Consider the following 18,880-nt stretch of genomic DNA (forward strand, 5'->3'; position numbering starts at 1 on the left):
AGGACGTTAAAAGACCATAACATCTTTGAAAAAAATCAAAATTGCTCCATGAGATTACTAATTCCTAAAGTGGATATTAACAGAAATGAGTGTGTTTTCCAAGGAAGCAATTTTCAGAACCAAAATTTAGGGCATATTTCTGAGTTCAGATAAAGTTTTGATGCTTTTATTCATCTATCATTCACTCAAGATGTTGCACAGGAGTTTGTTTTATGCTGAGCTAGGAAGCACACCTGCATCTGCATAGCTTAGCTGGCAAGTTTCGATGGCCTGGAGATCTCATTCAGCTCCTAAATGCTATGCCGCTCACTCTCCAACACTCGAAAAGTGGCAACGCATCACTGTTACGATGCTCTATGCACAGAATACACACCAGGGTATGTGCTCACCTAACTACCCAAGCTGGAGGCTCCAAACTACTTGAGTGCATAAATAATGCAAATAAATTGTGCCACCTAGGTTCACAGCCCAGGGGAATCATTTTGCTGGGAGACTCAGCTGGGGCTCATTTTCACATCCCTCCCGATTGGATCACAGCTTCACAGATGTCTTTGGTAAGTAATTTGGGCAGTAATCATGTGGGATGTGCTGGCCTCTGTGTTTGTTTCCCCCTTGCTCTCTATAAATGTGATGCCAGATCCAAACAGGTGCAAATTTCCCTTCTCAGCACAATCTGCCATCAAAGGCGCATGCATAGCCATTTCAGTTCAGTTCAGTTCAAGCACTGTGGTAAGAACAACAGGCTCATAACAAGAGCTGTCTCGTCCATTAGAGAAGGAGGATGGTGCCCCTGCCGGGTGGAAAGGAAACCTGGGCATAGTGGGGAAGCCCTTGTTGTACAGCCACCTCGGGATGTAGTTCTCTCTTCAACCTCCTGTAACATGAAAACGCTGATCCAGGGAAGTTAAACTACAAGAATTATACATTCTTCTTCGATCCCTTTACTCACACTGAAGAAATCAGACATGAACCTGAATACTCTCTGATGGAACCTCTCCCAAGTTCTAAAACTGGGCAAACACAGACCTCCCTTGTAAAATGAGCAAACAGAGAAACATTTGAACATAGAAAAAATGTTCATGGTCTCCAAAGAAAAGAACTCTTGAAAAAAGCTTGCTACAGGAAAGTGAATTTTGTAAGATATTAAATCCAGATTCTCAACAATAAAGTGAGGAGATTATACTCATGAAAAAGGAACAATCTGAGGTTAGGGAAGACTACTTTTAGGTGAAACAATAATGGCCTGATGTAAAACTGCGATGGCCATACTGACTAGCAAGTTGGACAATGTAAAAAACAGGGTGAGAAAACCAGTCAGACAAATTCTGGAACTCACATAAGAGGCATATAGGATAGGTTCAGGAGATTGAATAGGAAACCCAGGGGAGGAGAACACATCAGACAGAGAGGAAGTGGTGACCAAATAAACAACAAAAGATAATTTTCTTGAGTTGAAGAAATCCTTGACTTTAATCCAAAACCTCACTGAACTCCAGAGAATATAAGAGACTCTCCTTGTCATGTCTTTCTTTTCCATTATATTCCAAATATAAAGAAAAATCTTGTAATCATTCAGCCCAACAAACAACCAGGGGACATACTAGGAGGAAAAATCCTTTTGACATCAGACTTATCTTTCAATGATAAATTTCAGAAAATAGTGGAATGGCCTCTACAACATTTTGACGATAGTGTGTCAAAACTGCTCCAGCTGCCAAGATATGGTTCCTACATAAAGGCCACAGAAATGTATTCTCAGTCATTCAAAGATTCAGAAAATATAACAGACTTATGCTTTCCTGAAAAAGATTATTTTAAGAAGTATTCCAATCTCTCTGAGCATGGTATTATAAAAGCAAAGCCAAAAAAAAGTATTACTGGATTTAATTACATGAAATCTTCAAATGTATACGAAGTCCAAAAATTCATAAAATTAAAAGACAAATGAAAAACTAGAGCAATATTTATAACATATAAGACAAGATTTAAATTCTCTAATAACAAAGTGTTCCTGCATATCAATAAAGAAAAAACAATTTAATTTTTTAATGATCAAGAACGCGACCAATAAATATAAAAAGTTTCATCTTCAGTAGTAATCAAAGAAAAACAAATTAAAACAACAATGAGGTATCATCTATCATCTGTCAAATAAGCAAAGTGATAAAGGCCTACTTTTAGCAAGAATATGGTGAAAGGGACATGTTCCTTCACCACTAATGAGAGTTTAAGTTGCTAGAACTTCGCTGACAGGCAACTTGACAATACGTATAAAGTGACATTATAATGTTTGTGATTTTAACAAGTAATTCTGCTTCTGAAAATTTCTCTTTAAAACTAAGCAGTCATTTGTTCGAGAATCTATGTACATGAGTATTCATCAAAGAGTTATTTATAAGAGCAAAAATGAAAAAAGAAATTCAAAAAACAAAATAGGGGATTAGGGGTGGAGTCAAGATGGCATACTAGGAGGATGCGGAATTTGCGTCTCCTCACAACCAGGCACCTCACAACTACCAGGCACCAGTGGGGGACCACAGACACCTAAGGAGATGGGAGGACCCCCCAGCAACCGGTGATCTCTCCTTTTGGCTTGTTGCCCGCCCCCCTTTTTTTTTCTTTTTTCTGCTTTGGTTTTATTTTACCTTGTTGCAGTTGTTTCAATTATAGTTTTGTTTTTCCTAATTTTTTTTTTTTTTTTTTTTGTGGTACGCAGGCCTCTCACTCTCATGGCCTCTCCCGCTGCGGAGCACAGGCTCCGGACGCGCAGGCTCAGTGGCCATGGCTCAAGGGCCCAGCCGCTCCGCGGCATGTGGGATCCTCCCGGACCGGGGCATGAACCCGTGTCCCCTGCATTGGCAGGCGGACTCTCAACCACTGCACCACCAGGGAAACACTCCTAATATATATTTTATCTTTCTAACTTTATTTTGTTTTTTATTCTTTGATATTGTACTGTTCCTTTCTTCCTTTTTTTTTTTTTTTTTACCATGCCACGAAGCTTGCAGGATCTTGGTTCCCAGACCAGAGGCTGGGCTGGAGCTCCCGTGTTGGGAGCTCCAAGTCCAAACCACTGGACTAACAGAGAACCTCAGACCCCAGGAAATATCAATTGGAGTGAGGCCTCCCAGAGGTCCTCATCTAAACACCAAGACCCTGTTCTATCTAACTGCCTGCAAACTCCAATGCTGGATGTCTCAGGCCAAACAACCAGTAAGATAGGAATACAGCACCACCCATCAAAAAAAAAAGAAAGAAAGAAAGAAAGAAACGACAAAAAAAAGTTACAGATGAAAGAGCAAGGTAAAAACCTACAAAACCAAATAAATGAAGATGAAATAGGCAAGCTACCTGAAAAAGAATTCAGAGTAATGATAGTAAAGATGATCCAAAATCTCAGAAACATAATGGAGAAGATACAAGAAACATTTAACAAGGATATAGAAGAACTAAAGAGCAAACAAACAATGATGAACAACACAATTACTGAAATTAAAAATACTCTAGAAGGAATCAATAACAGAATAACTGAGGCAGAAAAAAGGATAAATGAGCTGGAAGGTTAAATGGTGGAAATAACTGCCAGGGAGGCAAATAAAGAAAAAAGAATGAAAATAATTGAGGACAGTCTCGAGACCTCTGGTCCAACATTAAGCGCACCAACATTTGAATTATAGGGGTCCCAGAAGAAGAAGACAAAAAGAAAGGGACTGAGAAAATATTTGAAGAGATTATAGTTGAAAACTCCCCTAACATGGGAAAGGAAATAGTCAATCAAGTCCAAGAAGCACAGAGAGTACCGTACAGGATGAACCCACAGAGAAACACGCCGAGACACATATTAATCAAACTATCAAAAATTAAATACAAAGAAAAAATATTAAAAGCAACGAGGGAAAAGCAACAAATAACATATAAGGGAATCCCCATAAAGTTAACAGCTGATTTTTCAGCAGAAACTCTGCAAGCCAGAAAGGAGTGGCAGGACATATTTAAAGTGATGAAAGGGAAAAACCTACAGCCAAGATTATTCTACCCAGCAAGGATCTCATTCAGATTCAGCAGAGAAATTAAAACCTTTACAGACAAGCAAAAGCTAATAGAATTCAGTACCACCAAACCAGCTTTACGACAAAATGCTAAAGGAACATCTTTAGGCAGGGAACACAAGAGAAGGAAAAGACCTACAATAACAAACCCAAAACAATTAAGAAAATGGTAATAGGAACATACATATTGATAATTACCTTAAATGTAAAAGAATTAAATGCTCCAACCAAAAGACATAGACTGGCTGAATGGATACAAAACAAGACCCGTATATATGCTGTCTACAAGAGACCCACTTCAGACCTAGGGACATATACAGACTGAAAGTGAGGGGATGGAAAAACATTTTCTATGCAAATGGAAATCAAAAGAAAGCTGGAATGGCAATTCTCATATCAGACATAATAGACTTTAAAATAAAGGCTATTACAAGAGACAAAAGACACTACACAATGATCAAGGGATAAATCCAAGAAGAAGTTATAACAATTGTAAATATTTATGCACGCAACACAGGGGCACCTCAATACATAAGGCAAATGCTAACAGCCATAAAAGGGGAAATCGACAGTAACACAATCATAGTAGGGGACTTTAACACCCCACTTTCACCAATGGACAGATCATCGAAAATGAAAATAAATAAGGAACACAAGCTTTAAATGATACATTAAACAAGATGGACTTAACTGATATTTATAGGATATTCCATCCAAAAACAACAGAATACACTTCTCAAGTGCTCATGGAACATTCTCCAGGATAGATCATATCCTGGATCACAAATCAAGCCTTGGTAAATTTAAGAAAATTGAAATCATACCAAGTATCTTTTCCGACCACAATACTATGAGACTAGATATCAACAGCACATTAAAAGGATCATACACTATGATCAAGTGGGGTTAACCCCAGGAATGCAAGGATTCTTCAATATATGCAAATCAATCAATGTGATAACCCATATTAACAAATTGAAGGGGAAAAACCATATGATCATCTCAATAGATGCACAAAAAGCTTTTGACAAAATTCAGCACCCATTTATGATAAAAACTCTCCAGAAAGTAGGCATAGAGGGAACTACCTCAACATAATAAAGGCCATAGATGACAAACCCACAGCAAACATCATTCTCAATGGTGAAAAACTGAAAGCATTTCCTCTAAGAACAGGAACAAGACAAGGTTTCCCACTCTCACCACTATTATTCAACATAGTTTTGGAAGTTTTAGCCACAGCGATCAGAGAAGAAAAAGAAATAAAAGGAATCTAAATCCAAAAAGAAGGAGTAAAACTGTCACTGTTTGCAGATGACATGATATTATACATAGAGAATCCTAAAGATGCTACCAGAAAACTACTAGAGCTAATCAATGAATTTGGTAGAGTAGCAGGATATAAAGTTAATGCACAGAAATCTCTTGCATTCCTATACACTAATGATGAAAAATCTGAAAGAGAAATTAAGGAAACACTCCCACTTACCACTGCAACAAAAAGAATAAAATACCTGGGAATAAACCTACCTAAGGAGACAAAATACCTGTATGCAGAAAACTATAAGATACTGATGAAAGCAACTAAAGATGATACAAACAGGTGCAGAGATATACTATGTTCTTGGATTGGAAGAATCAACATTGTGAAAATGATTATACTACCCAAAGCAATCTACAGGTTCAGTGCAATCCCTATCAAACTAACAATGGCATTTTTCACAGAACTAGAACAAAAAATTTCACAATTTGTATGTAAACACAAAAGACCCCGAATAGCCAAAACAATCTTGAGAAAGAAAAATTGAGCTTGAGGACTCAGGCTCCTGGACTTTAGACTATGCTACAAAGCTACAGTAATCAAGACAGTATGGTACTGTCACAAAAACAGAAATATAGATGAATGGAACAGGATAGACAGCCCAGAGATAAACCCACACACTTATGGTCACCGTATCTTTGATAAAGGAGGCAAGAGTATACAATGGTGAAAAGACAGCCTCTTCAATAAGTGGTGCTGGGAAAACTGGACAGCTACATGTAAAAGAATGAAATTAGAACACTTCCTAACACCATACAAAAAAATAAACTCAAAGTGGATTAAAGACCTAAATGTAAGGCCAGACACTCTAAAACTCTTAGAGGAAAACATAGGCAGAACACTCTTTGACATAAATCACAGCAAGATCCTTTTTGACCCACCTCCTAGAGTACTGGAAATAAAAATAAATAAATGGGACCTAATGAAACTTAAAAGCTTTTGCACAGCAATGGAAACCATAAACAAGACGAAAAGACAACCTTCAGAGTGGGAGAAAATATTTGCAAACGAAGCAACTGACAAAGAATTAATCTCCAAAATATACAAGCAGCTCATGCAGCTCAATATCAAAAAAACAAACAACCCAACCCAAAAATGGGCAGAAACCCTAAATAGACATTTCTCCAAAAAAGATATACAAATTGCCAATGCACACATGAAAAGATGCTCAACACCACTAATCATTAGAGAAATACAAATCAAAACTACAATGAGGTATCACCTCACACCAGTCAGAATGGCCATCATCAAAAAATCTACAAACAAAAAATGCTAGAGAGGGTGTGAAGAAAAGGGAACCCTCTTGCACTGTTGGTGGGAATGTAAATTGATCCATCCACTATGGAGAACAGTATAGAGGTTCCTTTAAAAGCCAAAAACAGAACTACCATATGACCCAGCAATCCCACTACTGGGCCTGAGAAAACCATACCCTGAGAAAACCATAATTCAAACAGTCATGTACCACAATGTTCACTGCAGCACTATTTACAATAGCCAGGACATGGAAACAACCTAAGCGTCCACTGACAGATGAAAGGATAAAGAAGATGTGGCACGTATATACAAAGGAATGTTAGCTATAAAAAGAAATGAAATTTAGTTATTTTTAGTGAGGTGGTTGGACCTAGAGTCTGTCATAGAGAGTGAAGTTAAGTCAGAAAGAGAAAAACAAATACCATATGCTAACACATATATAGGGAATCTAAAAAAAAAAAAGTGGTTCTGATGAACCTAGGGGCAGGACAGGAATAAAGATGCAAATGTAGAGAATGGACCTGAGGACATGGGGAGGGGGAAGGGTTAGCTGGGACAAAGTGAGAGAGTAGCATTGACATATATACACTACCAAATGTAAAATAGATAGCTAGTGGGAAGCAGCTGCATGGCACAGGGAGATCAGCTCGGTGTTTTGGGACCACCTACAGGAGTGGGTTAAGGAGGGTGGGAGGGAGACTCAAGAGGGAGGGAATATGGGGATATACGTATGCATATAGCTGATTCACTTTGTTATACAGCCGAAACTAACACAATACTGTAAAGCAGTTATACTCCAATAAAGATGTTTAAAAAAATAGGAGATTAGATATTTAAAAATATATTGCATCCACAAAATGAAATATTATGCAACTGTTAATACACATATTACAGACACATTTCTTAGCAAGAAAATATGTTTATGGTAATTTGTTAGGCGGCAAAACCAGGTTACAAGATAGTAATATATGGGCCAGTTTATATGAATATATGTGTGTGTACAGACAAAATAATTTGAAGGTTATAGATCAGTATGTTAACTTTGGACTCTAGAATTCTGGATAACTTTTATTCTAATTTTTCTTCAATGAATTTTTGTCATGTATGTACCAAACACTTGAGGGATTGTTTTGTTTGGTTTTTAAGCAAATAGCTAAGGAAACCAGCTAAAGAATACTAAAGCATTACTTTTTTAATCTTCATAAAAGCCCTCTAACGTAGGTGTTATTACAACATATCCTCACTTTCCAGACAAGTACTCAGAAATGTTGAGTAGATAGCCTAAGGTCACACAGCTAAGAGGTGCAGAACCACTTCCTGTCAGTATCATCTTGAACAAACCACCTAACCAGAAACTCTGTAGATGATGAAGGAAGGCCATGAGCTTCAGTGAGCTAAGGTCTGTGAAAAAGCTTTAGAAACTGTATGTTGGATTCAAACCAGACAAAAGTAGATTGACACACAGCTCACGTGGTACAGTGGTGGTAGCTAACCAGGCTGGTCAATGTCCTCATGCTTGACCTTCCTATCCCACACCTGGCCTCTGGAGACTGAGGTGAGGGGTGCCTCTCGCTTTAGGGTTCCCTTGGGGAGGGCAGCCTCTCACTGGAGCTGGCAGCTCTCTCCGCAGTGTGCTAAGTCTCTGGGGAAGAGAAAGACCCATCGAGAAGATGCTTTAAAGAAATCATTCCCACAAGCCCAGTAGCCAGCCCCGTCCTGGAATCCAGACAATTGGAATTTGGATTGTAGCAATTTTTTATTTGCTATTTGCAACAACAAATGAATTGAAATAACTGCAGATCAGCAGTTGTTGGTTTGGGTTTGGGTTATTTCCCACCCCACACCCATCCCTTTTTGGCAGTAAAGTAGTAGTTCTGAAAAGTGACTATGAGAATGGCAATGAGGAACCCATATTGGTCATAATGGTAATTGGGATTCATTAGTATCATCAATATGTCAATAATGCTATTGATGGTAGAGACAACACTACAGTTTTAGTGTTAGTTTGTCATCTGTTTCAAGCCTTTGATGTTCTAGGATTCTTAAAATATCTCTCCAGGGGCTTCCCAGGTGGCGCAGTGGTTGAGGGTCCTCCTGCTGATGCAGGGGACACGGGTTCGTGCCCCGGTCCGGGAGGATCCCACATGCCGCGGAGCGGCTGGGCCCGTGAGCCATGGCCGCTGAGCCTATGAGTCCGGAGCCTGTGCTCTGCGACGGGAGAGGCCACAACAGTGAGAGGCCCGCGTACCGCAAAAGAATATATATATATCTCTTCAGGTTAATATTCCTCTCCAAGCTAAAAGTTAGCCTGGGCACTCCCAGCCTGGGCCACTTCCGTGGGATACCATTTGATAAGAATGAAAGATGGGACAAGAAGAATAAAAGACAGAGATTTTGTTCAGAAAGTTGATGTTGAAAATGAAGATTTATCACTGAGTTATTGTCAAAATAATGCTGTATACATCACCCAAGTCTCAATGACTTAAAACAATTGTCATTTCTTCTCACTCACACAGCTGTTCTAGGCTGGGCCCTGTTGGTCTTCGCTCCAAGCTGAAGCTTGGGTCCAGGTCTGCTCCACGTGTCTCTCATTTTTCCTTGGTTGGGCAGTCTATGCAGAGCAATGCACTTTTCATGATAATGTCAGAAGTGCAAGAGGGCAAGGCCCTCACACAAACATATTTGCTACATCATGTGCACCATCAACCCACAGGCAAAGCAAATCACATGGCCAAGACCAATAGGGAAGAAAGTAATCTGCCCAAAGTGAAAGAGGGAAGAGAGGGAATGTTTGCTCTGTTGCTTTTATCTAATCAGATATGTTAAATATTCAGTGGAGAAAAATAAGCAAATACAGAAATTATTAAAATTTCCCTTGTGCTACCACCCAGAGAGAATCATTTTAACATTTTGGAGTATCAGATTTGTTTTTTTGTTTTTGTTTTTGTTTTTTGCGGTACGCGGGCCTCTCGCTCTTGTGGCCTCTCCCGTTGCGGAGCACAGGCTCCGGACGCGCAGGCTCAGCGGCCATGGCTCATGGGCCCAGCCACTCCGCGGCATGTGGGATCCTCCCGGACCGGGGCACGAACCCGTGTCCCCTGCATCGGCAGGCTGACTCTCAACCACTGCGCCACCAGGGAAGCCCATCAGATTTGTTTTGAAATATTCTTTTAATATTCTTCTTATTGGGGAAAAAAGAAGATGTAAAGTCAACATTAGAACCAATTATGAGAATATTAAAAAAAAATTATCCCCACTATCTTAAACTTTTCTCTTCCCCAGTACTCTACCCTCACTACGCATACACGCACACACACGCGTACACACTATGTAGTCACAAGAGTAGCAAGTAAGCAATTGGCAATGCTCCTTTTTTTTAAAAATTAGTACTAATCCTAATCATTTTTCCACATTGCTACTTAGTCTTTTTACTCATTATATCTGTCAGTGTTTCATACTATCCTTTTCAGTGTATAAGCCATAATCCACGACTGGATATTAAGCTGATTCACGGTTTCATTTTCTGGCCAGTATAGATCATACTCCTTTTTTTTTTACTTATTATTTTTTATTGAAGTAACATCAGTTTGTAACATTATATATGCTTCATATGTACAACATTATATTACAACTTCTGTATACACTACAGCATGTTCACCACCAAAAATTTAGTTTCTATACATCATCATACAGTTGAACCCCTTTACCCAGTGCCCATCGGCAGGTGCATGGATAAAGAAGATGTGGCACATATATACAGTGAAATATTACTCAGCCACAAAAAGAAACGAAATTGAGTTATTTGTAGTGAGGTGGATGGACCTAGAGTCTGTCATACAGAGTGAAGTAAGTCAGAAAGAGAAAAACAAATACCATATGCTAACACATATATATGGAATCTAAAGAAGAAAAAAAAAAGGTTCTGATGAACCTAAGGGCAGGACAAGAATAAAGGTACTGGCATAGAGAATGGACTTGAGGACACGGGGAGGGGGAAGGGTGAGCTGGGACAAAGTGAGAGAGTGGCATGGACATATATACACTACCAAATGTAAAACAGATAGCTAGTGGGAAGCAGCCACATAGCACAGGGAGATCAGCTCGGTGCTTTATGACCACCTAGAGAGGTGGGATAGGGAGGGTAGGAGGGAGATGCAAGAGGGAGGGCATATAGGGATATATGTACACGTATAGCTGATTCACTTTGTTATACAACAGAAACTAACACAACATTGTAAAGCAATTATACTCCAATAAAGATGTTTTAAAAAAAAGAAAAGAAATGGAAGCATAGAGAACTTAAGGATCCTGCCCAAGATCGATCAGATAATAAAGATCAAAACCATGATTAGGAAAAAAAAGAAGATGTGATATATATATACAATGGAATACTACCCAGCCATAAAAATAAAAAGATGAAATCTTGCCATTAGCCACAACATGGATGGACCTTGAGGGTATTAGGCTAAGTGAAATAAGTCAGATGGAAAAAAACAAATACCATGTGATTTCACTCATATATGGAATATTTTTTAAATGCTCCTTTTTAAAAAAGACTTCCAGTTTTTAAAACATTATCTATAGAGTCTCTTCATTTGCACAGAGAATCAGGTTAGGTATAAGTACCATGCCTAGCGGACACCCATGATGTATGTTGAGCTCAGATGTCTCCTGTTTTGGTTATTTGGGTTTTAATGTTTGTAAGCAAAATATCACTAAATCCTAACCCAGGACCTACCACGTGCCAAACACTGTTATAGGAGCTAATGACACAGAGGTGAAGAGGATGGGAAGAGCCCAGGTCCTCAGAGAGTTTCAGGCCTTGTGGGGAAATGCAAGTAAGCAAATAGGCAATTCCAGAGTGTGAGCTGCTGTGATGTACGCGTGCTTCCTAAACTGGGAGGAAGGAGGCATCGGAGGCATCCGTCCCAGCAGACCTAGGAAGGAGTGTCTTAGGGGCTGAAAGAGCACATGCAAAGGCTCACAAGTAAGAGGGTGCAGAGTTATGAGAAGTTTGGTGGGGCTGAACTGACATTGATCCAGGACAAGGTCTGAATGTAAGAGAAGAGCCTAGGAAGGTGCATAGGAGCTGATCTCAAAGGACCTCAAAGCCACATTAAGGAACTCAGAGTTTATCCTGAAGGCAATAGGAAGCCGTCAAAGGGGTTTAAACTAAGAAATAGCATCAGTCTGACTTGAATTTCAGAAAAATCACTCTGGTTTCAATGTGCAGGATGGATTACATTGGTGGGGGGCGTGGGGGAGGAAGGGGGAGCAGGCCAGAAACTCAGCTAGGAGTTTGTTATTATTCTAGTAAAAGTGTCCTAAGCTAGAAGAGTACCTTGGGAAGAAAAGAAATGGACAAACTCAGAAGTTATCTAGAATCAACAATGGATACGTAGTTTTCTCACACCCTGCCTGCTCTGTGGACTTTACATCCAGTTTCTGAATAGACCACCCTCCTCCAGCCAGATATCTCAAGCTGCGGTTAACCCAGGGCTGTTCCCAGCATCCTTGCATCTGGGGAGGCTGCCTGGACTTCATCTCCCCAGTGCATATCTTCCCTGCAGGGTCTAAGCCAGGCTTTGGAGACTCTACTGGAAGAGTCTGCCCTCCTACAAAACTTCTGGTGCTTCTGGTTCCTCTGCACCAAACTCCCCTAACCCTAGAGGTTGTGGTGGTCTTATAATTTATTGCCCAAACTTGAGAGAAGAGGAATCATTACTGTTAATTATGTGAGGACAACAGGCATTACCCCAGACCGGCCCAGACATATTGGGATATATAGCCACCCTACTGATGGCACGGAAGCCATTTGTGAAACTGACACCATGAGCCCAGAGGGGAATTTCAAGCCCCTAAATTATCTCTGCATAAAATAATCTTGGACTTTGAATCAGACATACCTGTGTTCAAATCCTGGCTTAGCCACTTACCTTTACTTATTTTCTCTGAGCTTTACTTTCCTTCTGTATAAAATATAAATAATGACAGATATTTCATTAGAAATTCAGGATGATTTTATAACAGATGTTAAAAACTGGACTATTTATTTCTACCTAACTTTCAAGTGAGAGCCTTAGACAATGGGGGCCAACTAGTCCCACCTTCCACAGTCAAATATTAGAAGGACTTCAGCAGGACCTGCAGAAGAAGGGAGTGAAAACCATTTCTGCAACCTGTAGCTTGAGGCTGAGAATCGCTAGTGTCAGTATGGCAGCGGGGTTCCGCTGTCCCTGTGGGGGAGGGGCAGGGTGCTTCCCCTCACTGTAGGAGGCCACTAAGAGACTTGGACAGGTGTCTTCGGAGACTGGGGTCAAAAAAGCTGGAGTCTGACACTCTTGTGAGTAATGTAAGGGTGGTGACTGAGTTATCAGGACAGAAAGAGTGTGTGTCCTGGGGCAAGGATATGGACCCCAGGAAGGGAGAGCCAACCTGGGCCATTGAAAATCCTGGAGAGGATTGCCTGGACTTGACCTCAGTGTGGGGATTAAACTCCAGATGACCAGGGGCTGGAGCATGAAACTTAAGTGACTAGTGAGGGTGAAGGGAATGTACCAACTCCACAATGGGATTTATTAACTCATTAGAAAATAACAATAAGAAACACATTAACATAAATAACATATTTTTATAACAACTTTATTTTCTGAAACAAACAAACAAAAAGGCTAAAATAATAGCATTCTTTTCTACTTTTGTGAATCTCCTTGATATCTGGATAGAAGACAGCTAAATTCCCCTATCCGCTCCTGCCTTCAATCTATTTCTGTATCCATGTATGTGGCCTTTTGAAAACTCCATTGTACACTTATGAGTGAATTAAAATAAAGATAAATCAAGTTTTAGTATTATGATGATAATAGTGATCTCATGAACCCTCTCTGAGGGTCTCAAAGATCCCCAGGGGTCCCCAGACTTTGGGGAGAACCACTGTCATAGCGTTTTCCCACTGCCACCAATGTCCAAACTTTGAGGATTTACAAAAGAAAGATGTGGTTGTGGGATACTGCAGTGTAGTTTTCAAAATGCTTCACATGTCAGGGAAGAGCTTGTACTCTAAGACAGACCGCTGCAGGGCAAAATGGGGAAGCCATCAGCATGGTGTGGGCTAGTCCCTCAACCAAAGTATTTCTGGAGCACATTGGAATGTGCGAGGTTCCCCAAGAGAGCATCTCCGCCCATCAGACTATCCTCAGTCCTCACTCTGCCCACAGGTTCCCCTATTTGAGAGCCTTTTAGTGATGTCACCGCAAAGAGAGAAAGCCTCCAATATTTTGGCTAATTCAGCATGTGGAACCCTTTTAAACTGGGTTTCTTGTCACTGTCAGAGTCACCATTTATGAGGGGTCAGTCAGGAAAATGAAAGCATTCCAACAGAGGGGATTTAATATAGGGGATTGGCTACCCTGGTAGATTTAATACAGGGAACTGATTACACAGGTATTAGAACAAAAAGGGGGATGCTGAAGTTATCAGAGATTAATCATTGCAAAAAGCAGCTGCTGACTGCAGGGCTAAGGAACAACAAGGAAGAAGAGGTGTTACCGGAAGCTAGAGGGAGGGGTGCAGCTGGTGTTTGGACTACTGCACAGCCTGTACTCTGACTGCCAAGGGCACACAAACCAGCTGCTACTGAACCACTGAGGAGTGTGGAGAGGAGCTGGAAGTAGCACAGAAGGCTGGAGGCTGGAAGCTGCTGGGGGATGCCGACCTCAACTAGACGCCAGAAAATGGTTCCTCCTCTCCTTCTCTCACCCCCACTTGCCCATCTCCCACCTGCACCTCTCATTGGCAGGGAGACTCAGAGGAATCTGGGAAGTGTAGTTTTCAGAGTCCAGCTCCATAGCACAGAGCAAAGATTAGAGGGGTGGGCTTGGAGCCCAGAGGCCATTGGTGTTTACCCAGCACATGCCGCTCAAACCCTTTCAGATCAAGTCTGGAATCAGTTCCAGCCAGCAGTGGGCACCAGAAAGCAAAGATGTCCAAGGGCATTGAAGTGCAGCAGAAATCTTATGTGTTGGCTCAAGGCTGGGTGACTGAAGGGAAACAGCTGTCAGAGGCCAGTGCTGATTACTCAACCCCAAGGGCCCTGTGGGTTCAGAGGCCTGGTTGGTGGTCAGCATGGCCTCAACCCAGTAAAGCCTCGTTTCTTTACGTCCTTATTAACCTGGGACCCGCCTCACCCAGGGAGCACGCACACTGGTTGTTATTCAGTTAATGCCAGATCGTCCCCTCCTCAACTGCCTTTAGGAATCCTTCCCAAAATGACAGAAGAGGGCAACAGCCAGAAGTTGTCTTTTAAAATGAAGCTGTGTGACCTTTTTCCAACCTGTTCAGCAGAAAGAGGTTCTGAATTTGGATTCTGTACCACTGACTGTGAAACTTGAAAGTACCCGCTGACCCCTAACCCCACCCTATAATCCCTCCACGATCTCATGTTCCATGAGGAATAGTAATGGGACCACCTCTTCCAAAGTGAACATTTGGCTGGGGTCTGACCGTGGGAAGGCGTATTATCAACCAAGACCCTTCAGGAAGCCCCAGCGTGTTTGGTGCCATTCCTTTGCTGCACCAAGTAGTAAATCATATTCTGGGAAGAGCAGTAAGTGCTGTAGAAAAACAAGCATTCATTGTTCATAATAGGCCATTCTGCCCTTTATGAGACTAGCCAACATGTCTTTGCTTTTGTCTCCCTATAAGGCAGAAAACACTCCTGCCGATACATCACCCCATCCCAACTGTGCCCATCGAAAAGGAATTCACAGTCTTGGGTGTCTTTCCTGCACCAGCCCCCCTCCCCTCCTGCTCATGCCATCCTCTAATTAAAGCATTGCGACACCCAAGAGGCCTGTTTACAGCTAATGAGATTAGGAGTGTGTTCATCTGGAAAGATATCTGTAGTTCAATAAAGAGAGTGTGAAGAATCACCCTCATGGTTCCACAGAAACTAAGGGTTCTGAGCCTCACTCTGCCCTCTTCCTCCTTAAAAACACCTTAGCGTCTCTCCAAGATGTCCTTAGCAGTCAGGTTCAACATGAGCTTCCCATATCACACAGAAGACCTCAACTTAGAAAGGTTTCAACAAAAAACAAATCTGAAAACACTTTCATGCTGTCTTATTTTTTTTTTTCCTTTCAAAGGAAAAAACAATCACTGCTTGAGTTGTTTTGTTGCAGAAGAAGGGGAGGTAGAGAGATCATCAAGGCCAGCAGTAGATGCTGCCCTCCTGCCTCTTCCCCATCTGCTTGAAAATTATTTCCAAAATATTAAATGCTGCATTTCACTGAACCAGAATTGCATGTCGAGTTGCGGGGAGGCGGACAGGAAGGAAGGAGAAGTGATTCTGAAATACAATTTCCCAAATGTTTATTTTGCTAGCAAAGGCTGTTGCCTGTACTATTATAAAATCTTAGCACGACCCCTGGCAAGCTGTCGTCTGTAGGGTAAGTAGGCACAGATTGAATTTCGTGCTGTGTCAAGGACAAAATGTACCCTTAATCTGGCTGCAGAAAATGCATATTCACCTGAGAGCAAAGCGGCTCCGATCTTCCAGGCCCCTATGCATTTCTTTCCTCTCTTTGAGATGATTTTGTAAATCAGCCTAGGCTACTCTTTATTAGCCCACAGGTGACACAGGCAGTATCTGAGCTCTCACCCTGCCTCTCACTAACCCGCCCTGCCTCCGCTCTCTGGATTTAGCAGTGAGCATAAGCTTCCATTAAGCATAAAGGCTGACTTTCATGGTGCATAATAAAATATGGAAATTCTATCTCTGCTAACGTCATGTCAACTCCAGAAATATTAAGAGTCAGAGTACTTTTTAATTATTTTTTCCGATGAGGAAAAGCTGTTGTTTAGTAAAACTGGACAAAATTACATTTTCTGCTCCTCAGACATCTTGCAGGCTGGCAGATTAAAGATGCTAAACAATGAGGAGAGAAGCCCCAATCCTAGTTATTTCTCATTTATTCTGTCAGAAAAAGAGAGTTGTATGCCCCATGGTGAATCCTTTTCTCCAATAGCAATCAGGCCACAGGAGACAGAATGTTCTTGTGTTGCCTTTCCCTGTTCACGGGCACAGGCCAGACGGGCTGTTGACTTGAGTCCTAATCAATTCAATGCCCTTTTCTTCTTGCTCAAGGTGAGCATCTGGGTCTCTTACCTGCCAGCAAAGTCAGGGGCTCTTGCAGGCTCATTCTTCTGAAAACATCAGTGATCTTAGCCCTCGCTGCCTTCTGCAAGAATTAAAAAGACATAAACACTGGTTGTTATGAAAAACTACAAGAGGAAATTATTTTAAGCTCCATACTTCTGAAAGGCATTTATAATTACTCAGCCCACATGCCTGTTCCCCCAGCACATTAGATAGACATCTCCGCATAGATCGTGTGTCAGTAAACACCTGTGCAATCCAGTGTGTTGCTAAGACCAGAGAACAATCCCTTGCCCTCTAGTTAATTATATCTACCATTTTGCTACACTCTCCCTCAAGTTCCTCAGCCATAAAATAGGTTTCATGGAAGTGACTCTTCATAGGGGGACATTTAGAATCTCAAATCAGTTGGCATGTGGGAAGAGGACAACCCCAGCATTTAAAAATAATTTTGGAAAGTTGGAATTGATTGCTACATACCGTTCACTCATTGGTTCCTTCAACTAGTTCCCTCCATGCCACTCCTGGGGAAATGATGAGGACAGCAATTACCCAGCCCAGCCCTTGCCAAGGTCTGGGGGTCAAGACTGGCTTCTGTGTGATCCTGGGGGTTTCCTGCTTAAGGCAATGACTGGAGGATTGGTCAGAGGTAGGAGCTCAACCATCATTCCTAGAGGGAAATTATGAAATACAAGGTCCAAAGATTCCAGAAGCAGAAATTGAGGACAGCGTCACCAAGAATTTAAACCCTGATTGATAAAGAACCCAAAGGTAAGTAGATCAAGAAGAACCAAAGGGTATATATACACAATGGAATATTACTCAACCATAAAAAAGAATGAAATCATGCCATTTGCAGCAACATAGATGGACCTAGAGATTATCATACTAAGTGGAGTAAGTCAGAGAAACACAAATATCACATGATATCACTTATATGTGTAATCTAAAAAATGATATAAATGAACTTATTTACAAAAAAGAAATAGACTCACAGATATAGAAAACAAATTTATGGTTACCAAAGGGGATGAGGGGGGCATAAATTAGGAGTTTGGGATTAACATATATGAACTACTATATGTAAAATAGATAAACAACAGGACCTACTGTATAGCACAGAGAGCTTTATTCAATATCTTGTAATAACCTATAATGGAAAAGAGTCTGAAAAAGAATATATATGTGTATATATGTATATGTATGTATGTATAACAGAATCACTTTGCTGCACACCTGAAACTAGCACAGCATTGTAAATTAACTATAATTCAATTTTTTAAAACAGAAGCACCGAAGAGGTCATGCTCTCACGTTGATAACATATTAGCCAGCAAGAAGGGAGGGTAGGTCAGCACTTCTTAAAGGACTAATTATTAATCAAGGAGGGTATAGTCTCAGCTGCTGTGAAAGAAAGCATCTCCAAATTAGTGACTTAAGATGGAAATGTGCTTTCCTCTCATATAATAAGGTGTGATGAGAGTCGGAGGAGGGTACCTCACAGAGGAAGGGCAGGGCAGTCAAGAAGGTCAGCATTTAGCTAATGCTTGACTGATGAGCAGCAAGTGATCAATAAAGACAGTGAAGGAAGAGGAAGAGCTTGTGACAAGCCTGGAGGTCTGAGGGGCTGCAGGTGGTTGAGTGGAGGGAGAGACGGGGCCGGGAGAAGAGGCTGGGGCACTTGGAGGATGATGTTGAATAGCGGCTGTAGTCTGTAGAGCAGCCTTTCCCAAACTTGGCCAGTCACTGCAGCCATTTAGGGCACTTCTTAAAAATAAGAAGTCTAGGGCCCCACCACAAACCTACCCAAACAGGATCCATACTTTAAAGAACCTCCCCACGAGATTCTGGGATACGCCGCTGAAGATGGCGGCACTAACTCAAGTTGGAAGGATAGAAAGAGCGAGGTTTTGTGACAGCTTCTTGGTAGAAGGTGAAACAGAGGAGAGAAAGAAAATGAGATCATTTTTATGAGTGAGACAGTGGGTTGGAGAGCCCAGCTCAGGCCTGGTCATGAGGTGGCCCAGTAACGGCTTCCCATGTCCTTACCTCCGTAGCTTGAATGTGGACTTTGGGCTTCTTCTAGAATCTAAGCCT

General features: G+C 41.3%; 1 protein-coding gene across 6 annotated transcripts in view; it reads left to right on the plus strand.

Moving 5' to 3' along the window:
* Positions 1 to 18,880, plus strand: part of AOAH (acyloxyacyl hydrolase) — a 251,607-nt gene that overhangs the window by 152,059 nt on the left and 80,668 nt on the right. For all 6 annotated transcript variants that reach the window (XM_060305408.2, XM_060305407.1, XM_030857562.2 and 3 more), the window contains one exon: positions 460 to 554. In XM_060305408.2, the coding sequence (XP_060161391.1) occupies positions 460 to 554 (95 nt within the window). The remainder of the gene's footprint in view (positions 1 to 459; positions 555 to 18,880) is intronic.

This window comes from Globicephala melas, chromosome 9 (assembly GCF_963455315.2).
Source record: "Globicephala melas chromosome 9, mGloMel1.2, whole genome shotgun sequence".
Taxonomy (NCBI): domain Eukaryota; kingdom Metazoa; phylum Chordata; class Mammalia; order Artiodactyla; family Delphinidae; genus Globicephala; species Globicephala melas.